Source organism: Cervus canadensis, chromosome 13, assembly GCF_019320065.1.
Source record: "Cervus canadensis isolate Bull #8, Minnesota chromosome 13, ASM1932006v1, whole genome shotgun sequence".
Lineage (NCBI taxonomy): Eukaryota > Metazoa > Chordata > Mammalia > Artiodactyla > Cervidae > Cervus > Cervus canadensis.
The window spans coordinates 46,787,257-46,811,027 of NC_057398.1; the positions used below are offsets into that span (position 1 = coordinate 46,787,257).

The 23,771-nt window shown below is 37.0% G+C and overlaps 1 protein-coding gene across 3 annotated transcripts in view; it reads left to right on the forward strand.

Moving 5' to 3' along the window:
- EFCAB2 (EF-hand calcium binding domain 2) overlaps positions 1 to 23,771 on the forward strand; it is a 129,862-nt gene that overhangs the window by 21,517 nt on the left and 84,574 nt on the right. For 2 of the 3 annotated variants that reach the window (XM_043485488.1, XM_043485489.1), the window contains exon 2: positions 16,722 to 16,806. In XM_043485488.1, the coding sequence (XP_043341423.1) occupies positions 16,722 to 16,806 (85 nt within the window). The remainder of the gene's footprint in view (positions 1 to 16,721; positions 16,807 to 23,771) is intronic. The other variant, XM_043485490.1, reaches the window with a different exon arrangement.

Consider the following 23,771-nt stretch of genomic DNA (forward strand, 5'->3'; position numbering starts at 1 on the left):
TAGTTGTTCATGGAAATCAAAGGTGTAATCAAAAATCTTTAGACAAACAAAAGCCCAGGACCAGATGGTTTCACAGGTGAATTCTACAAAAAATTTAGAGAAGAGCTAACACCTGTCCTACTCACCCTTCCAGAAAGTTGTGGAGGAAGGTAAACTCCTGAATTCATTCTATGAGGTAACTATCACCCTAATACCAAAACCAGACAAAGATGCCACAAAAAAAGAAAACTGCAGGCCATTATCACTGATGAACATAGATGCAAAAATCCTCAACAAAATTCTAGCAGTCAGAATCCAACAACATATTAAAAAGATCATACATCATGACCAAGTGAGCTTTATCCTAGGGATGCAAGGATTCTTCAGTATTCACAAATCAATCAATGTGATACACCATATTAACAAATGAAAGATAAAAACCATATGATTATCTCCATAGATGCAGAGAAAGTCTTTGACAAAAGTCAACACCCATTTATGATAAAAAACTCTCCAGAAAGCAGGCATGGAAGGAACATACCTCAACATAGTAAAAGCCATATATGACAAACTGACAGCAAACATTATCCTCAATGGTGAAAACCTGAAAACATTTCCTCTAAAATCAGGAACGAGACAAGGGTGCCCATTCCCACCAATACTATTCAACATAGTTTTGGAAGTCCTTGCCACAGCAATCAGAGAAGAAAAAGAAATAAAAGAAATCCAGATTGTAAAAGAAGAAGTAAAACTCTCAGTGTTTGCAGATGACATGATCCTCTACATAGAAAACTCTTAACGACACCACCAGAAAATTATTAGAGCTAATCAATGAATATAGTAAAATCGCAGGATATAAAATTAATACACAAGTCCCTTGCATTCCTATACACTAACAATGAGTAAACAGAGAAATTAAGGAAACAATTCGATTCAGTGTTGCAACAAAAAGAATAAAATACTTAGGAATACATTTACCTAAAGGAACAAAAGACCTATACATAGGAAACTCTAAAACACTGATGAAAGAAATCAAAGATGACACAAATAGATGGAGAAATATGCCATGTTCATGGATTGGAAGAATCAATATAGTGAAAATGAGTATATTACCCAAAGCAATCAATAAATTCATCACAATCCCTATCAAACTACCAGTGGTATTTTTCACAGAGCTAGAACAAATAATTTCACAATTTGTGTGGCAACACAAAAAAACCTTGAATAGCCAAAGCAATCTTGAGAAAGAATGGAACTGGAGGAATCAACCTGCTTTACTTCAGACTATACTACAAAGCTACAGTCATCAAGACAATATGGTACTGGCACAAAGATAGAAATATAGATCAGTGGAACAAAATAGAAAGCCCAGAGATAAATCCGTGCACCTATGGACACCTTGTCTTTGATAAAGGAAGCAAAAATGCACAATAGAGAAAAGACAATCTCTTTAACAAGTGGTACTGGGAAAACTGGTCAACCACCTGTAAAGAATGAAACTAGAATACTTTCTAACACCATACACAAAAATAAACTTCAAATGGATTAAAGATCTAAATGTAAGATGAGAAACTATAAAACTCTTAGAGTAAAACATAGGCAGAACACTCTCTGACATAAATCATAGCAATATCCTCTATGACCCACTTCCCAGAGTAATGGAATTAAAAACAAAAATAAACAAATGGGACCTAATTAAACTTAAAAGCTTTTGCACAATGAAGGAAACTATAAACAAAGTGAAAAGGCAGCCTTTAGAATGGGAGAAAATAATAGCAAACAAAACAACTGACAAAGAATTGATCTGCAAAATATGCAAGCAGCTCATGCAGCTCAATACCAGAAAAATAAACAACCCAATCCAAAAATGGGCCAAAGAACTAAACAGACATTTCTCCGAAGAAGACATACAGATGGCTAACAAACATGAAAAGCTACTCAACATCACTCATTATCAGAGAAATGCAAATCAAAACCACAATGAGGTACCATCTCATGCTGGCTAGAATGGTTGCCATCCAAAAGTCTACAAACAATAAATGCTGGAGAGAGTGTGGAGAAAAGGGAACCCTCTTACACTGTTGGTGGGAATGCAAACTGGTACAGCCACTATGGAGAACAGTGTGGAGATTCCTTAAAAAACTGGAACTAGAATTGCCATACAACCCAGCAGTCCCACTGTTGGGCATACACACTGAGGAAACCAGAATTGAAAGAGATACATGTACCCCAGTGTTCATTGCAGCACTGTCAATAGCTAGGACATGGAAGCAACCTAGATGTCCATCGGCAGATGAATGGATAAAGAAGTTGTGGTAGATAAACACAGTAGAATGTTACTGAGCTATAAAAAAGAGCACATTTGAGTCAGTTCTAATGAGGTGGACGAAACTGGAGCCTATTATACAGAGTGAAGTAAGTCAGAAAGAGAAACACCAATACAGTATATTAACACATATATATGAAATTTTGAAAGATGGTAATGATGACCCTATATGCAAGACAGCAAAAAAGACACAGATGCAAAGAACAGACTTTTGGACTCTGGGAGAAGGCAAGGGTGGGATGATATGAGAGAATAGCATTAAAACATGTATATTACCATGTGTAAAATAGATGACCAGTGCAAGTTCGATGTATGAGGCAGGGCACTCAAAGCTGGTGCTCTGGGACAACCCAGAACAGAGGGATAGGGTGGGGGATTCAGTATGGGGGGACACTTGTACACCCATGGCTGATTCATGTCAATGTATGGCAAAAACCACCACAATATTGTAAAGTAATTAGCCTCAAATTAAAATAAATACATTAATTTAAAAAATTTTTAAATGTGCTTGTTAACTAGTATTTCTGATATTATTTCACCATCTGACCATTTTATGAAAGTGCTCATTTTCACATATGGTCATTACATATTTTGCTAAGTGAGCATGCTATAAAAAGTAATATTTTTTAGAACACCTGCTGAATGTGACATTTCTGTGAAATTAAATGTTATTGCTAATATTTTCCCCAAGCTTTACAAAACTGCATCTACCTTACTGAAAACTTGCATATTATATTTTAGCTTTACTTAATTTTTGAGATAACATTTTTTATATTGAATTAGATGTAACCATGAATTAAATAGGTGGAAATACTTGGATGATCAACCAAGCATTTTTTTTTTAAACTGCACTGTGCAGCTTGAGGGATCTTAGTTCCTACCAGGTATCAAATCCAGGCCACAGCAGTGAAAGTGCCCAGTCTTCACCATTGAACTGTCAAGGAATTCCCAAGCATTATTCATATATGCTAAAGTTATAGTTTAAACATATTCTGTGGCAAGAGATTTATTATTTCCAGAGTACATTTGTCACATTTATGAATTATGACTTTACTTTTCTGTTGATATGACTAATAAAGAGTTAAATTTGATTGAGACTTTATGCCTTGTGAATGAGGACTGAGTATGGATTCTTTTTTTTAAGAGCTATATGAACATATTTTCCACCATTTTTAATGGTGGTCTTTTTAATGCACCATTAATTTCATGGTGCACCATTTTAAGTGCAATGCTTCTTGAAAACAAAAACAAAAATGAGTGATTAGTCACATAGTCAGTCAGTTCAGTTGCTCAGTTGTGTCCAACTTTTTGCGACCCCATGAATCACAGCATGTCAGGCCTCCCTGTCCATCACCAACGTCACATAGTAGAGGACGATAAACCAAACCTTGATCCACAACCACATAAGCACATTTCAGAGGGGATTTTCGCGTCTAGTTGAGAGGGCTAAATGACTTCTAAATTTTCTTTCAGTTCTTGATTCTGAGATTTTCAACTGACTTTTTTTTTCTCTACTAGCCTAAATATGTGATCAGCCAAACGTTTTGGAAATTTCTCAAAAATTTGCATAAAACCATAATCTGTATGTTAATAACTAATGAACCAACTAATGGACCAACTTAAGCTTGTACCAACTTACAATAATGTTATATAGACATGAATTAATAGAAGTACTTTGATTACCAAAATCATTTAAACAATTAGTGATAGTACATTTGATCACATTACATTTAATTTTGATATACTTTGAGGCTAAAAAAGGTCTGTTTCTTAAGACATAATTATTTCCTCAAGTATCTCATTTGTTACATTCTAATCCTCAAGATTTTTTCCTGGTGGAAAAAATGTTTTTCCATCAGGCATTATTTTAATTGTTTTGAAATACTGATTTAATCAGTATAAGTTGCCAAATATTAATATTTTTGGCATACATTCACATCCATTGTTGCAAAGACATATTCTTGTACTTTCATTTTAAGTAGTTTATATTTTCTTCTGACAACAGTAAAAACTTTTTAAAGCTTCCATTAGGCTGTTAACATGGAAATAGGTTAATATAGCTTTCTGACTTGTTACCATGGTATTTTAGCCAAATATTATGAGACTGGGTCTTATATTTTGGCAATGATATACACAATCTGGCTTTTTGTATTTTGAAGATGAAGAATCTAAATAAACAAAAGAAGTCAAGGATACTAAAAGAGGAAAACGTGATGCTTTAGTTTGGTTTTAGCTTCTTGATTGGCTTAACTACCTGGAACCTTTGATAGTGGTATTCAGAAGGAGTGTTAGAATTGTTAAGCTTGTTTTATTGTCTAAAATATGTATGCCCTTTATTATTTTTTAAAATTTTATTTATTTTATTTTTGGCTGTGCTGGGCGTTTGTTGCTGTGCACGGACTTTCTCAAGTTCTCTGAGCAGGGGATACTCTTTAGTTGCAGTCTCAGGCTTCTGTTTATGGTGGCATCTCTTGTTGCGGAGCACAGGCTTCTCTAGGTGCTCGGACTTCAGTAGTTGCAGCTAGCGGGTTCCAGAGCACTGGCTCAGTAGTTGTGGTGCTTAGTTGCCCCATGATGTACACTTTAATTTTATAACCAGCAAGACATTTGAACTAGGATGAAGTGTATTTATTACTGTTTGTGTCTATTCTACCCAGGGGCTTTGCAGGTGCCACAGTGAAAAAGAATCCTCCTGACAATGCAGGAGACCCAAGAGACATAGGTTAGATTCCTGGCTCAGGAAGAGTCCTCTGGAGAAGGAAATGGCAACCTACTCCAGTATTCTTGCCTGGAAAATTCCATGGACAGAGGAATCTGGCAGGGAGGTGCAAAGAGTTGGACAGGACTGAGCTACTGAGCATGCATGCATGCTACTCTATTCAGGATTTGTTTTTCTTACTAGTTTTGAAATACCATAGGCAGCCTGTACGGTAGGTACTATTTTCTTCTTGAGCTCTGGGTTTACTCTTTCAGGTAGCATTCTCAGCTACCAATTATGATTGTTGGAGTCTGCCAGAGTAATTGCATTAAAAAAATCAACCTTGCCTTATTTTAAGCTATTTAAATAATAGACTCATCAAAGGTTTTAAATTGTTTTTCTCCATAAGACTTCATTCATGTTAGTCTCATCAGTTCGAATAGTCTTGATCCTGTGATACAATATTTTGAAACAGAAACTTATTTAAGCTCAGATTTAACCATAATAATTAGTATCTAATACATGTGTGTACATTCTCAGTCGCTAAGTTGTGTCTGACTCTTTGGAGCCCATGGACTATTGCCCACCAGGCTCCTCTGTCTATGGGTTTTCCCAGGCAAGAATACTGGAGTGGGTTGCCATTTCCTCCTCGAGGAGATCTTTCGGACACAGGGACTGAACCCACGTCTTCTGCAGCTCCTGCATTGGCAGGCAGATTCTTTACCACGGAGCCACTTAGGAAGCCCATTTGATGCATATATAGCACAAAGTTCTGGAGATAGACGATGATAACTGCATAGTAATAGAAATGTACTTAATATCACTAAACTGTATGTATACTTAAAAATGGCTGTAGAAATTTTCATGATGTGTGTGCTGCGAAGTCGCTTCAGTCGTGTCAGACTCTGTGCGACCCCATAGACGGCAGCCTACCAGGCTCCCCCGTCCCTGGGATTCTCCAGGCAAGAACACTGGAGTGGGTTGCCATTTCCTTCTCCAATGCATGAAAGTGAAAAGTGAAAGTGAAGTTGCTCAGTTGTGTCCAACTCTCAGCGACCCCATGGACTGCAGCCTACCAGGCTCCTCCGTCCATGGGATTTTCCAGGCGAGAGTACTGGAGTGGGGTGCCATCGCCTTCTGTACATGTTGTGTATGGTTTGTTACAATAAAAAAATAATGGCATCATCCTGATAACTTTGGTTCCTGGAGGAGGGCATGGCAACCCACTCCAGCATTCTTGCCTGGAGCATCCCCATGGACAGAAGAGTCTGGTGGGCTATAGTCCATGGAGTTGCAAAGAGTCGGACATGACTGAAGTGACTTAGCAAGTAGACATGTGTAAGTCTGGTTAATGATTTGTTGTTGTTGAGTCACTAAATTCTGTTTGACTCTTTGTGACCCCATGGACTGCAGCACCCCAGGCCTCCCTGTCCCTGACCATCTCCCAGAGTTTGCTCAAGTTCATGTCCACTGAATCAATGATGCTATCCAACCATCTCATCCTCTGCTGCCCTTTTCTTTTGCTTTCAGTCTTTCCCAACATCTGGGTCTTTTCTAATGAGTTGACCCTTAGCATCAGGTGGCAAATTATTGGAGCTTCAGCTTCAGCATCAGTCCTTCTAATGAGTATTCAGTGTTGATTTCCTTCAGGATTGACTGGTTTGATCTCCTTGCTGTCCAAGGGACTCTCAAGAGTCTTCTCCAGTACCATAGTTCGAAAGCATCAGTTCTTTGGCGCTCAGCCTTTTTTATGGTCCAACTCTTACATCTGTACATGACTACTGGAAAAACCAAAGCTTTGATCATATGGACCTTTGTTGGCAAAGTGATGTCTCTACTTTTTAATATACTTTGTAGGTTTGTCACAGCTTTTCTTCCAAGGAGAAAGAGTCTTTTAATTTCGTGGCTGCAGTTACCAGCTGCAGTGATTTTGGAGCCCAAGAAGATGAAATCTGTCGCTATTTCCACTGTTTCCCTGTCTATTTGCCATGAAGTGATAGGACCAAATGCCATGGTCTTAGTTTTTTGAATGTTGAATTTTAAGCCACCTTTTTTTCTCTCCCGTTTCACCTTCATCAAGAGCCTCTTTAGTTCCTCTTCACTTTCTGCCCTTAGAGTGGTATTATCTGCATATCTGAAGTTGTTGATATTTCTCCCAGCAATCTTGATTCCAGCTTGATTACATTTGTTAATGATAACCTTTGTTAAAATGTGTAAAGAATTTAGATTATTGCCTGATCCATATTAATCGCTTCATACATATATATCCAGTAATATATAAAAACAATTATATGCTGCAAATAAGTAGGATTTATCCCAGGTATGCAAGACTGCTTCAACATTCAAAAGTCATTTAATGTAACTCATCAACAGTGTAAAAAAGAAAAATCACGAATTCCTAGTAGACTAGGAATAGAGGGAACTTCCTCCACTTGAGAAAGAGCATCTACAAAAACCTAAAGTTAACATCAGACTTAATGGTGAGAAATTTGAGACTTTCCCACTAAGATCAGGAACAAGGCAATAGTGTCCTATCTAGGCACACCCTTTCAACAAGATACAGTAAGTAATAGAGCTATGGTCTGAATTTTTGAACACCAGACCACATGTTGAAATCCTAACTCCCAAAAGTCATGTTATTAGTAGGTGGAATCTTTGGCAAGTGGTTAGGTCACGAGGATGTAGCCCTCATGAATGGGATTACTGCCCTAATAAAAAAGATCGTGCGGAGGTCCCTACCATCTTCCACTATGTGAAAATACAATGAGAAGTCTGTAACCTGAAAGAGAGCCCTCACTCAACCGTATTGACATCCTGGTCTCAGAATTTCAGCCTCCAGAACTGTGAAAAATAAGTTTCTGTTGTTTATAAACTTCCTGCTCTGTGATACTTCGTTACAGCAGCCCAGTATCTTAGCCCAATAGACTAAGACAGCTAAGCAATGATACAAGAAGAGGAAATAAGAGTTCAGATTGAGAAAGACTGCCTTCACAAACATGATAAAAATTGCATTAATTGGCATTTTAAAAATATTTTAGTAACTTTTTAAAAAAATTACTCTATTCATTAGAATAAGAGGAATGTTTACTTATATAATTATCTAAAAATTATAATATCCCTTCCATATTTTTAAAATAGCAGCTTTATTGAGATATAATTCACATACCATCTAGTTCACTCTTTCAAGATATACAGTTCAGTTGTTTTTAATATATTCATAGATATGTGCACCCATTACCTGTCAGTTTTAGAACAGTGTCATTAGAATGGTTGATTCTTTTTTTTGAACTTCAATTTTTAGGATTTTTTGAAAACCATTCTAACCTTTTAAAAATGCACAGTTCAGTGACATTGCTGCTGGAGGAGACTCTTAAGCGTCCCTTGGACATCAAGGAGATCAAACCTAAAGGAAATTCTAAAGGAAATCAACCCTGAATATTCATTGGAAGGGCTGATGCTGAAGCTCCAATACTTTGGCCACCTGATTCAAAGAGCTGACTCACTGGAAAAGACCCTGATGCTGGGAAAGATTGAGGACAGGAGGAGAAGGGGGCGAAAGAGGATAAGATGGTTGGATGGCATCATCGACTCAGTGGACGTGAGTTTGAGCAAACTCTGGGAGATAGTGAAGGACAGGGAAGCCTGGTGTGCCCCAGTCTGTGGGGTCACAAAAGTCGCACATGACTGAGTGAACAACAACAACAAAGTACCTTCACAGTGCTCTGCAACTATCACCACTATCCATTATCAGGACTTTTAATCATTCCAAACAAAAACTTTGTACCCACCAGACATTAGCTTCCTATTCCTCTTATCTCCTGACAGATTCTTCCCAGCTCCTGAGAACCACCATTCTACTTTCTGTTTTTATGAGTTTGACTGTTGCGTTCCTCATATATTTGAAATCATACAATATTTGTCCTTCTGTATCTGGCTTATACCACTTAGCATATAACATCTTCAGAGTTCATCCATGCTGTAGCATGTGTCATAGTTTTGTTCCTTTTTAAGACTGAAAGATATTCCACTGTATATATACGCCACTTTCATTTATGTATTCACCTGTCAATGGATATTTGGTTTGATCCCACCTTTTGGCTACTGTGAATAATGCTCCTGTGAACACTGGTGTGCAAATACTTGAGACCATGTTTTCAATTATTTTGAGCGTTTACCCAAAAGTGGAACTGCTGGGTTTTATGGTAATTAGATTTTAATTTTCTGAAGAACTACCATACTGTTTTCCACAACAGCTGTACCATTTTATATTTCCATTGGTAATGTACAACTGTTGCAATTTTTCCATATCTTCACCAAGACTTGTTATTTCCTATTTTATAACAGATATCCTAATGACTAGTGATGTTGAACATCTTTTCAGGTACTAATTAGCCATTTGTATACTGAAATTCAAACTTCTTTGAGAAATGTCTATTCAAATTTTTTCATCTTTTTAAATTGGGTTGGTTTTTCTGTTGTTTAGTTGTAGGAGTTCTTTATATATTCTGAATATTAATCCCTATCAGATATATGTTTTGCAAATGTTTTCTCCCATTCTGTGGGTCGTTTTTTCACTCTCTTAGTAGTGTTCTTTGATTTCACAAAAGTTTTAATTTTGATGACATCCAACTTACGTATTTTTGTTTGGTTGATATTTTTGTGATATTGCAAATGGAATTTTAAAAATTCCTTTTCAGATTGTTTGTTTTTATTATATTGAAATGTGACTGATTTTTGTGTGTTGATTTCGTATCCTGCATCTTTGCTGAATGTATTTATTTTCTCTGTCAGGTTTCTTTTTTTCTCAGACTAAGGGTTTTCTACATGGTAAGATTGTCATCTGTGAACAGAAATGATTATACTTCTTTCTTTTCAACTTGGATGCCTTTTATTGCTCTTTCTTGCCCAGATGAACTGACTAGAACATCCAATACTATATTCGAAAGTGGTAAAGGAGGCCTTTTTAAAATCTTATTCCTGATCTTACAGGAAAAGCTTTGTCTTTCAGCACTGAAAATGGTATTAGCTGTGGGTTTTTCATATAGGCCCTTATCATGTTGAAGAAGTTTCCTTCTGTTCCTAGTTTTATGAATATTATTATCATGAAAGGATGTTGAATTTTGTCAAATGCTTTTTCTATATCAATTATCCTAATCATGTGGCTTTTTTGCCTTCATTCTATGAATGTAGTATGTAACTCTAATTGACAGTCTTGTGTCTCTGGAATAAGTTCCATTTGGTCTGTGATCAGAGCATCAGTAGAGGACAGTAGTGAGAAGGAGTAGCAGGTGATTTCTGAAGGAATGAAACTTAACAGAGTAGTAGTTTTTTTAATATGAGGGTGAAATAAGAACGCTATCAGACAAGTCCAGAAGGTAGGCCATTTTATAAGACATTGCATGGCCTGGTCCCTTCCACAAGCTAATTTCACTGGGGGACAGGAGACCAGGAGAGAATGAAAGACTGTTTTAGTTTAAAAGAGACCAAAAAATTTTAAAACCAAATGTATGACATAAACTTTAATTAGAGTGTAGGTTGAAAAAGTAACTATAAAAAAGACATTATGGTACAATTTAGAAATTTGCATATTGAATAGATATTAGATGTTCTTAGTGAATTTTTATGAATTTTAATGATATCATAATTATATTGGGATTATGTAGGAGAATGTCCTTATTTTTAGGAGATGCATGTTGAAGTATTTAGGGATGAATAATTGTAATGTCTGTGACTAGAGACAGGGACTTAGGAAAGAAGAAAAAAAATGGCAAAACATTAATAATAGTTAGATACAGGTGGTGGGTATAGAGTTGTTTACAATACTAAGCTTTCAGTTTCAGATTCAAACTTCAGTTTGCCATGCCAGCAGCTATTTATATAGCATTTATATTGTATTAGATATTATAAGTAATCTAAAGATGATTTAGCCTATATGGAAGGATGAGTGTAGGTTATATGCAAATATTACAGTATTTTATATAAAGGACTTGAGTATCCTCAGATTTTGGTATCTGCAGGTCCTGGAACCACTCTCCCCATGAATTCCGAGGGACGACTTTTTCAATTCCTGATCAAATTTTAAAGTATAAGATCTTCAATTTTTGATAGTTTATTACCAGTGAGAAACTTTGTGTAAAAATGTGAAAGCATTTTTCTCAGCCATTAAAAAATTTAAAATGATTGACATTATAATTTCAAAAACTCATCCTTTTAAAATTGAACTGTAGTTGATTTACAATGTTATATTCGTTTCAGGTGTATAACATAGTGATTCAATATTTATAGATTATATTCTATTTAATGTTAGTACAAAATAATGACATATTTCCCTGTGCTGTATAATATATCCTATTTATTTGTTTATAATTTTTATTGGTGTATAGTTGATTTACAATACTGTAGTTTCTTCTGTACAGCAAAGTGAATCAGTTATCCATCTACATATCCCCACTCTTTTTTAGATCATTTTCCCATATAGGCCATTGCACAGTATTGAGTAGAATTTCCTGTGCTATACAGTAGGTCCTTGTTAGTTATCTCTTTTACATATAGTACTGTGTATATGTCAATCCCAGTTCCCCAACTTATCCTTCCCCCTCTTACCTGATGGTGACCATAGTTTTTCTTTTTAAAAAATTTTATTTGTTTATTTTTGGCTGTGCTGGGTCGTTGCTGCTGCTCAGGTTTTCTCTAGTTGTGGCCAGCAGGGACTACTCTTTGTTGCAGTGCTCAGGCTTGTCATTGCGGTGGCTTCTCTTGTGGAGAAAAGGCCCTGGGGTTCTCGGGCTTCGGTGGTTGTACGTGTTGGCTCAGCAGTTGTGGTTCCCAGGCTCTGGAGCACAGGCTTGTGGGGCACAGTCTTAGTTGCTGTGTGGAATGTGGGATCTTCCTAGACCAGGGATCGAACCCATGTCTCCTGCATTGGCAGGCGGATTCTTTACCACTGAGCCACAGGGAAACCTAAGTTTGTTTTCTACGTCTGTAACACTATTTCTGTTTTGTAGATAAGTTCATTTGTACCCTTTTAAAATTTTTATTTTTTAAAAAAATTATTTGTTTATTTTGGCTGTGCTAGGTCTTCATTGCTGCACGTGGGCTCAGGCTTTCTCCAGTTGTGGTGAGCGTGGGCTACTCCTTGTTGAGGTGTGCCGGCTTCTCACTGTGGTGGCCTCTCTTGTGGACCACAGCCTCTAGGCATGTGGGCTTCAGGAGTTGCAGCACACAGGTTCAGGCGTTGTGGCACATGGGCTGAGTTGCTCCACAGCCTGTGAGATTTTCCCGGATTAGGGCTTGAACCCATGTTCCCTGAATGGGCAGGTGGATTCTTAACCACTAGACCACCAGGGAAGCTCTGGACCCTTTTTTTAGATTCCACATATAAGCGATATCATATGGTATTTGTCTTCCTCTGTCTGACTGACTTCACTCCATATGACAGTCTCTAGGTCCATCCATGTGGCAAATGGCATTATTATTATTATTTTTTTTAATGGCTGAGCAATATTCCAGTGTGTATATTTCACATCTCCTTAAACCAATTGTCTGTTGATGGTCACTTGGATTGTTTCCATGCCTTGGCTATTGTAAATGGTTCTGCCATGAACGTTAGGGTGCACGTATCTGTTCAAATTGTGGTTTTCTCTGGATATATGCCCAGGGGTGAGATTGCTGGATCATGTGGTACCTCTATTTTAGTTTTCTAAGAAACCTCTGTATTGTTTTCCACAGTGGCGGTACCAATTTATATTCCCGCCAACAATGTAAAAGGGTTCCCTCTTCTCCACACCCTCTCCAGCATTTATTGTTTGTAGATTTTTTGATGGTGGCCATTCTGACTGGTGCTTATTTATTTTATATATAGTAGTTTGTGCCTCTCAATCTCATTCTGTTTCACCCCTCACTCCTTCCCCCACTGATAACCACTAGTTAGTAGTTTGCTCTCTGTGAGTCTGTTTTTGTCAAACACACACCCTTTAATTGAAAAATATAACTTTAGAAAATTTTGTGATGTATTACAAATTAAAAAAAAAATATTTATTTTTATTTATTTATTTGGCTACTCCTGGTCTTAGTTGCAGCATGTGGAATCTAGTTCCCTACACCAGGAATGAAACCTGGGCCCCCTGCATTGGGAGCTTGGAGTCTTAACAGCTGACCACCAGGGAAGTTCCTGCAAATGGTTTTTCAATCCAGTTGAAGTTTCTCATATCATTACTTAAAAATTATGGTGTAGATTTAATTTATATAACATGCTATGTGTTGTTAGAGCCCGGCAGCAAGCTCGGCTGCTACTGAAAGGTTGTATCATCAGTGGAAGGGTAGAATTAGCTAGTGTATATGAAGATAAGGATTATAGGCTGTTTCTTAGAGCCACAAGCCCCCTCAGTCACAATACTATGTTCCTTGGGCATGTGGAACACGAACTACTCCACTAGCTCCATGGGTTCTTTGTCCATTTATCTATGGTGAGCAGTGGTGCATTTGATTTCTGTTTTCTGAAATAGGAGTATATGAGGTAGATCACTTTCATGGCAAGCATGGAGCACTGGGTGCTTGATATTTGTTGTGCTTGCTACCTGTATAGACCAAGGGGCTTGCTGTCAGAGCCTGTTCTGCTTTGAGCCTCCTGCTAGGAATCCCTGGAATAGATTCTTTCAGCTGCCTGACTTTGATCTGGCCACACTGAGAGATGAGAGGATCAGTGTTTCAGGCTGTTCTTGTAATCCTTTCACATCATACCTGTGTCCAGTGGGTGAGGATTCCTGAGTTACAGAAGTTCCAAATGTCTATTAAAGCATTATTTATTCCTGACAGATGATGATTGGAAAAAGGAGATCCATGATCAAGTAAATTTGGAAAATGCTGCATTAATTTCTTTAGAACATCTTAAAGACTTTAATATGGTAATATGCATGATAAATCCCCAAGAGGAGAACATAATATTGTGAGTCTGTTTTTGTCAAAAACAAACCCTTTAAATGCCTTTTTCAGGCATTTTTGATCACCGAAGCCTTTTACTGAGAAACACGTTGAGGAATGAGTGTGAAACAGAACCCATTTTAGAAAACTTCAGTTCAGTTCAGTGGCCCAGTTGTGTCTGACTCTTTGCGACCCCATGGACTGCAGCACGCCAGGCTTCCCTGTCCATAACCAACTCCCAGAGCTTGCCCAAACCCATGTCTGATGAGTCGGTGATGCCATCCAACCATCTCATCCTCTGTTGTCCCCTTCTCCTCCTGCCTTCAATCTTTCCCAGCATCAGGGTCTTTTCCATTGAGTGAGTTCTTCGCATCAATATTAATTAGAGGTTGTTAAAAGTTAGTAATTGTTCTTAATATAAAACTGGGCAGAGGAATGGAAGAATACTGCTTTAGACTTGTTAGTAATACCTATTTCAGAACACAAGTCATAATTGTATTTACTGGTAAAGGACTAGTATTCTAATCTATCAAATAATAATATTTTTAAAGAGCAAAGATTATCATTATCATTTGATGAATTCAATTTATTTTGGTAGTTCTGGCCAGTGTCCTAAATCATGAAGGAGAAATAAGAAAGTATGCATTTTGGAAAGAAGAGACCAAATGAATTATCAGAAAATACAAAGTAACCAACCGAAAACGGATTATAAAAAGTTTGGGGAAATAGATGGATATAAGATCAATGGCAAATGTTTAAAAAATTAATATTTACCTCTACTTCTAGAAATTTCAAGGTTTCCAAAAAGTTTCCTTCACAATATCCACAAAATCCATAAAATACTGAGGTGTAATCTTCTTGGAGAATTTGTGTGTGGCTTGTATGAGGAAAGCCATAATGTATAACCTTTAATTTAGAGATCTAAAAAGGGCTATATAGCTAATATAGATCTCTTAGATGTGAAAACGATTTTAAAATGTTCATTCTTTCTCAGTGTATAGCTTCATTGCAATAGCAGTCCCAGTGGTGTTTTACATGGAATTTCTGAATTTTATTTGAATTTCTAAATTTCATTTGGAAGACTTACACTGGTGAGTATATTAATGAATATTCCTAAGAAGAAGACCAGGAACAGTGATAATATTAATAAGTGAAATGGGATGGTAATGACATAACAGTAGAAATATAATTCAGAATGGAATCAGTAGAATAGACAATGGAAGTAATCTCCATCACATAAAGGACTATAACACATTGTAAAGTAGGAGGAAAGAATTCAAGTGCTTAGTAAATTAGAAATTATTAAAATCAGATTAGAAGTTTATCTTTCACTTTGAATCATGCCAAAATAACTTTCAGATGGATTTCAGTATATTTTTAAATTGTAGAAGAAAATAGAATTGAGTTTACCAAACCTGTAGAAAAAGGATAATTTTCTCCCTCTTTTGGTGGTCCTTTCAAAGGCTATGTTTCTCAACTTTAAAGGATAAGAAATCTCAACATGTGTGACTAAAATAAAAATAAAAAATAATGTACTTTTAAAATGTAATCTTAAATTTAAAAAGCAAATATCAGCTTTGTGTAATGACAGTATTATAACCAGTGAGATTTTTCCCAAGTTACTATTAGAACTAGTAAGAATGTTCCCACTATCTTACACAAATTCAACTGCATTCAACTTATCATATTTCAGTGAGATAATAAATGCACAAAGATGAATTGGGCAGAATGGTTCACTCAAGAATTAATATAGGGAGCTGGTTTAATAAATTATGATAAAGTTCTATAATGGATTATCAGTCTCTAAAAGTGATAATGTAATAAATATTTTTTTGAGAATGAAAAGATGCTCACGATTTACTGTTGAGTGAAACGTTAGAGTAGAGGGCAATATTAAGAGTAGTTAACTTTGCATGTTAGGATTTGAAGTAATTTTCACTTGGTCTCAACTTTGTTTTTGTTTTTTTTTGTCTTCAGTAATCGTGTGTGATTTTGATGATCATAAGGGAGATGGAACTGTTTTCATTTTAGGAAAACAGATTCAAACAACTGACCTGGAAAATTGTTTTCAGTAATTCTTTCAGTAAGAATTAAGTAAGAATTTCAGTAAGTCTTTATTATTTAAAGAGCTCATACAAAATTAAGAAAAAAATGGAAGATCCCAGTAGGGATGAGCAGAAAACCTGAACAGACAATTCAAAACATAGAACACAGAGGTGGTAAACAAACATTAAAGATCACTATTCAGATTTACTTGTAAGCAAGGAACTGTATATTTAAATAATGAGATAACATTTATTTGCTTATCAAACTAGAAGTTTGCCACCATGTTATTATAATAAATTAATAATAAATATCAATAAACTGTTACATCCCTTTGATAGTTTTCACAATTGAAAGTTATGTTGCAACCTGGAAAAATAGAGCATCTGAGTGAAATAAGAGAATGAATGGTAGTTCATATGCCACAACTAAGTCCAAATGCAGCCAAATAAATAATTAAAGAAATAAATTTAAAAATAAATCTAAGAATTAAAGAAACAAACAAACAAAAAGAATATTGGGAAGGGGAGGGGGGAAGTAAATTGCAGATATTGTAACATTTCACTCTTAAAGACGTCAGCATGCCTCTCCTGAGAATAAAGACGTTCTCTTACATCACTCCCCTCCCCGCCAAAAAATAATACTAGGGAAGCGTTCCGCATGTTCTTTCTTATTAATAATTTCTAGTTGTTGAATTTTTTAATTTTGAATTTAAAATTAGAGTAAAATAATTTTTATTTACTTTTTCTTTTGCAGAGTTAGCTGTAGCAGAATTTCACAAAAAAATCAAAGAAGCTTTTGAAGTGTTTGACCATGAGTCAAATAGTACAGTGGATGTAAGGTTTGGAGATGTTTCCTTCTAATTCTAAATTGCTGATACAACTCTTGAAGTAGAAGATGGTTCATTTCTCTTTCTACATTCTTTGAATTTATTATGCTAAAGTATTTATGTTTCTGTGCTCAGCAAAAGGTCTTTTCTAGCTGCTGTTTTTGTATAGTACTGTTTCGTATTCTTCATAATCTAGTGGAAAGACTATATATCCACTTTGCCTATTCTAAGCTATAGACCAAATTCTGTGAATGAGACAAATTTGTATACTATAGCTTTAGTGCTGGACACACAGTTGGCACTCATTAAATATTTGTTGAGTGAATGAACAGAATTTACTTTTAGAATACATAGATATGGGGCATTCCCTGGTGGCCTAGTGGTTAGAATTCTGAACTTTCACTGCTATGGTCTGGGTTCATTTCCTGGACAGGGAATTGAAATCCCACAAGCAGTGTGGCAAAAAACAAAACAAAACCAAAAACCATAGATATGTATTATCAAGCATAAATAGGATATTACAGAGAGTGAGTGAATGAAGTGGCTCAGTCGTGTCCAACTCTTTGTGACCCCGTGGACTGTAGCCTACCAGCTCCTCTGTCCATGGGATTCTCCAGGCAAGAATACTGGAGTGGGTTGCCATTTCCTTGGATTAATAATTCTTAAACATGATACACTCCTCAAGTAAAATAACAAAAAGAACCAAAACAAAAGAACATAAAAAGATGAGAAAAAAACACAAATACTGGTGGATTTAGAATAGAGGACAGGAAACAAAGAACAGTTTGAAAAAAAGAGGCAAAAGATAGAGCAGATTATGCATGTTGTAGAATCTGTGCCACACATGTACATCAAAGAAAAGTAATGAAATCATCCTTCCAGGAGGCCAAACTGATTGAGAAATATTTGATGGGATCACAATATCAAGAGTTAGAACTCAGTATGGAGGCCAACAAAACAGTGGGAAATGATTTTTAAATGGTTTTGGCAAGAACCATTTGATGCTTATAAACCAGTCCCATCACTTCCAGACTGGTCAGAGGACTAAATGCTTTCAATTTAAGCTAAACTGAATGAACAATATGAGTATGACTGATTGTAACTACAGTCATCCCTGAGTATCTACAAGGTATTGGTTCCAAGACACCCGCTTCTACCCTCCTCCCCTCCACCCTACCCTTCATGGACTTCAGAGGATAGTCTCCTGCTTTGAGCAGAGGCTTCCAAAAAGTAGCAGTGAAGAGAAAATCTCCCAAATCCCTTAGAGCAGTGATGCCAGCCATTTTTTGGTAAAAGGGCCAATTCAGGGGACATAAACATGCTTATGAGGAGGGCATGACAACCCACTCCAGTATTCATGCCTGGAGAATCCCTTGGACAGAGGAACCTGATGGGCCACAGTCCATGGGGTCACAGAGAGTCAGACACAACTGAAGTGACAGAGCACACATGCAAACATGCTCGTGGGCTTCCCTAGTCACTCAGCTAGTAAAGAACCAGCATACCAATGCAGGAGATGCAAGGGACTTGGGAAGATCCCCTGGAAAAGGAAATGGCAACACACCCCAGTATTCTTGCCTGCGAAATCCCATGGACAGAGGAGCCTGGCAGGCTACAGTCTGTGGGGTCACAAAGAGTTGGACACAGTTGAGTGCACACGCACACGCACAAACATGCTATCGGATGCATCTTTCTTCCCACTCAGAATTAAAATAATTGTACTGAGACCCAGTGGGAAAGTGTATGTTCTTACTTAAATTGTCTACTTTATAAAAGAAAGAAAGTTACCAGGAAAATTGGCATAGTTTTTAGCACTGAAATATCCAGGTGCTAGCAACATGGATGAATGCAGTTTCTAGTCTCTATTCCTTCTGCTAATTTGTATAGCACTTTAAACTTTACAGTGAGCATTCTCATGCTGCCAGTATCATTACTATCTGCTTTTTATAAATCAGCCACGAAGCAAAGTGACTTGCCAAAGATGAAATAATAGGATAACAACACAGTTGAAACTCAGATTAGTTTCTTCTGTTTGGGGCAGCTGTGCCTCAGCCCTGGAAGAGGCTCAGGGGATGTAGTGCTGAAATAAAGTCTGGTCCTGCTTTTCCTAGCTTTAGCAGGCTCTTCTTATTTGTAAAAACAGTTAATATTGCTAGAATTTATTTTGGCTTATGATTAAAAGTGAAGGTCTAAATAGACTCTCCTTTTCCAAATTACTAAACCATTCCATTTATTTATCTCTTGAATTTTTAGATTCATTTTATAATATACTGCATTTTCTATAATTGGGTCTGATTTGGGCTACGTATTCTGACCTATTGCCTTCCCTCCCGATCATACACTAGGACAAGTAGTGAAAGTGAAAGTGTTAGTCGCTCAGTCATGTCCAACTCTGCGACCCCATGGATTGTAGGGTCCTCTGTCCACGGAATTCTGGAGTGGGCTGCCATTCCCTTCTCCAGGAGATCTTCCCAACCTAGGGATCGAACCCTGGTCTCCTGCATTGCAGGCAGATTCTTTACCATCTGAACCACCAGGGAAGCCATACTAGGACAATCCTATATTAATTGCTCTCAAATTATATAGTATGCTTTACTCTCTGATAGAACTAGTCTCTTCATTACTCTTTTTGAGCATTTTAATTAAGACTTGAAGGCAAAAAAAAAAAAAAAAATTGAAGGCAGAGGACTTCCCTGGTGGTCCAGTGGTTAAGACTTCGCCTTCCAGTGCAAGGGGTGTGGGTTCGATTCATGGTTGGGGAGTTAAAATCCCACATGCCTCACAACCCAAAAACCAAAACCTAAAAACAGAAGCAATATTGTAACAAATTCAATAAAGACTTTTAACATTAAAAAAAAAAAAGAACTGAAGGCAGTATTCTGTGTAGATTGAGTAAAGAGGTGCCTGAATGGAGTAAGAGTTCCAGAGACAGTCAAAATAGCTTGGTTTGGAAGAGAGAGCTGTTCCCTGAGAGATTTACTGGGCTTTTGGCTGTTTCTGCCCCCTCATGTGCTTGATCCCTCAGTGATGCTATTTCTCTTGAAGGGCAGACCAGCACCCCTTACCTCGGCTTTGCATGAATTGAAAACTTTAATTTGAAATTTTATTACTTTAGGTGGAGTGGAGGTGCGGTATTGTGACTGCCAGGCAGCCAGTGGGTTTTGTTTTTGTTTTTTTTCATCATTGTGTAAAACATTATTAAATGAGCTCCTGCTGCTTTCCTCCTGGCTCAGAGGGACAACCTGGGGACTGGAATCCGATTTTCTGAGTTCATTGCTAGCTTTGTCACTCTAACTTATTTACTTACTACTCTCACTCTAACTTATCTACTCTTATTTAAATAAGAGTAATTTATTTACTCTTTCTGTGCCTCACTTTTTACATTTGCCACATAGGACTGATGTAAGTTAGTAGGTCTCAAAATGGTTTGGAGAACCCTGTGTATCCCTAGGATTCTTGCAGGAGTCTGTGAAATCAAAGCTATTCTCATAATAAATCTGAGACAGTATTTGCTATTTTCATTCTCATTTTTCACAAGTGTATATTGGAGTTTTTTCAAAAGCTGCATGTGTGATATTGCAACAGATTGAAGGCAGAGCCAGATAGGAGAATCCAGCTGTCTTCTGTTAAGCCAGACGTTAAAGCAGACGTGTAAAACACTACCAGTCTTCTAATTAAATTTATTTTTTTGTTTTGGAAAATATAGTTATTTTTCACACACAGGAAATATTTATGTAAGCAAATATGGGACTTCCCCAGTGGCTCAGCAATGAAGACTCCACCTGCAATGCAGGAAAAGCGGGTTCAATCTCTGGGTCGGGAAGATCCCCTGGAGGAGGAAATGGCAACCACTTAGTATTCTTGCTGGGGGATCCCAAGGACAGGGGAATCTGGTGGGCTACAGTCCATGGGGTCACAAAGAGTCAGACACAACAGAACCCACTGAGCACATATAATAAGCTTATTGTTATTTCTATGAATTTGACTGCAAGGAGATCAAACTAGTCAATCCTAAAGGAAATCAGTCCTGAATATTCATTGGAAGGGCTGATGCTGAAGCTGAAACTCTAATACTTTGGCCACCTGATGCAAAGAACTGACTCTTGAAGAACTGATGCTGGGAAAGATTGAAGGCAGGAGGAGAAGGGGATGACAGAGGATGAGATGATTGGATGGTATCACTGACTCGATGGACATGAGTTTGGACTTGATGGACATGAGTTTGAGCAAGCTCAGGGAGTTGATGACAGATAGAGAAGCCTGATGTGTTGCAGTCCATTGGGTCGCAAAGAGTTGGATGTGACTGAGCAACTGAACTGAACTGGATGAATAATAAACATTTTTAAACTTTGAGGTTTAATTTTTAATATTAAATATAACTCACATAAGCAAAAGCTCTTTGTGGGTCTCAGTAAGTTTTAAGAGTGTAAAAGGGGTTCTGAGACCAAGAGGTTTGAGAACCACTGTTGTCAGTGGACATTTCTAAAGCTATTAGAACAATATTAGCTTAGAACAAATTAGCTTGGGATTTAAAGCTTAGAACAATATTAGCTTGTTTTGTTGTTCTACTCTATATTCTTTTTTTTTTTTCGGTTCTACTCTATATTCTTAAAGTAAATAATTTAGACTTGTTTTCCCTCTGTTTAATCTAGATTAATCTGTTATGTTGTATTCTCCTAAGAACGTTTTACTTATATCTCTGTGTTCTGTTTTGATCTTTTAAGTTCTGAAGCAGTTTATTTTCCATTTTCCTTGTAAAATAGTTTTTGAAGGTTGCATCTTGAAAAACGTTATGGCAGGTTTTTAATAGTATCAATTAGGGAGATTTTTATTTTGCCGCATACAAACATAGACCATTATACATTTTTACTTACATACATTTTCCTGCTCTGTGTTCAGATTTCAATCAAAAGCATGACTGAAAATTAAATTTTTGACTAGATAATATATATATATATAACCTATTATATATATATATGGTAAAACTCTAAAGGTACAAAGACTATATAGTGATAGGTAGACTTTCACTTGGCTCTCTGGTTCCCCTTTCTAAAGGCAAGATTTATTATAATTTTCTCTAATTCTTCCAGAGATAGTCCATACAAGTACAGATGTGTATATATGTGTGTGTATTTTTTATTGTGATAAATATACGTAACAAAATTTACTATTTTAACCATTTTTAAGTGTGTGTGTGTGCGTTAAGTCGCTCAGTCGTGTCCGACTTTTTGCGACCCAATGGACTGTAGCCCATCAGGCTCCTCTGTCCATGGAATCCTCCAGGCAAGAATACTGGAGTGGGGAGTGGGTTGCCATTCCCTTCTCCAGGGGATCTTCCCCACCCAGGGATTGAACTCAGGTCTCCCTCATTGCAGGCAGATTCTTTACTGTCTGAGCCACCAGGAAAGCTCTTTTAAGTGTATAGTTCAGTGGTATTGAGTATATTTACATTATTTCCATCCATCTTCAGGACTTTTTTATTTTCCCAAACTGAAACTCCATATCCTTTAAACAGCACCTCCCCATCTCCCCTCTCCTTAGTTCCTGGCAACCACCATTCTACTTTGTGTCTCTGTGAGCTTGACTATACTAGGTACCTCACTGTCTGGTTTATTTGACTTAGCATAATGTCTTCAGGGTTCTTCCTTGTTGTAACTCGTATCAGAATTCCATCCCTTAAGACTGAGTAATATTCAACTGTGTGCATATAACACACTTTGTTTATTCAGCCCTCTGTCCATGAACTTTTGGGTTGTTTCTGCCTTTTGGCTGTTTGAATAATGCAAATTTTATGCAGTCCAGCAACCCCAGGTAGCCTTTTGCTAATGCAGAGAATCTCTTTTTCACTGCTATTATCTCAACTTAGCATGAGTCTCTGGGGCTCACAACACCCAGTATTCATCTATTTTACTGATAAGGAGACTTAAGTTTCTTAAGCAATTGGCAAGAACCTTGAGTGTATTAGATCTTGTCTAAAATTCAATAAGAAGTATATGATAACTTCTTTGTAATGATTTAGAAGTAACTCTTAAGAGGATTGGAGGTGCCATAAATGTTACTTCTACGTCTTCACTTTTAATACTATTTTTGAAGAGAAGTTAATACAGCATTTCACAGTTCATCTTTATCAGGTTGTAAAAGTGTGAGCAGTATAGAGAAATTGCATGGACAGTTTCCCCAAGCAATTATTGTCAGAGAAAGCTTGGGGTCACTCAAAGAACTTTTGAAAAACTGCATAGGTAAATGGATCTGCATTTGTGGCTTGGAAAAGTATATCATAAAAAGAGGAATGGGATTGTTGGACCCACAGACCTGTTGATAGGGAGTGAATTTTTATAATTTTATTCATACAGTGTTATTTCACATGCATGAATAAAATGATGAAATAAAACTACATGAGTAACTAATTTGATGTAAAGTAATTAGCCTCCAACTAATAAAAATAAATGGAAAAAAAAATAACTACATGAGTAACTAATTTGAAAAATGTTAAGTTTAACATATTACCAAAGAAAGTGAAAATCATGATGAAGGAGGAAACAGACAGAACAGGCTCCATCTTGAAAGCAGGACTTCATCTTGCATCGGACTGTGGACTCTGAGCTGTATGCCCAGGATGTATGGAAACGACATACCAACTGGAAAACCAGGCTCCCGGAAGGAAAAGCTCCAGGGCTCGTACCTAGACTCTCCATCGCCTAAAAGAACACACTAATTATCTGTGTAACCGAATAGAATCATAAATTCTGTTATGCTTACTGGGGTATGACCACAGGCCTATTGATAATTGTCCACTATTAACTACCTAGGTTTAAGGCATACAAATCATGGGTTAACTTTTATTGTATCTTTCTTTTCCTTTGTTCAGACTAGTTTCAGAGAATTTGGGGAGGTGGGTTTGAGTACGTACACTTTGGGTATGTAAGGTTTTCACAAAAACTGGTTGGGGTCCTTGGCTAAGAGGAGACTCTGCCTTG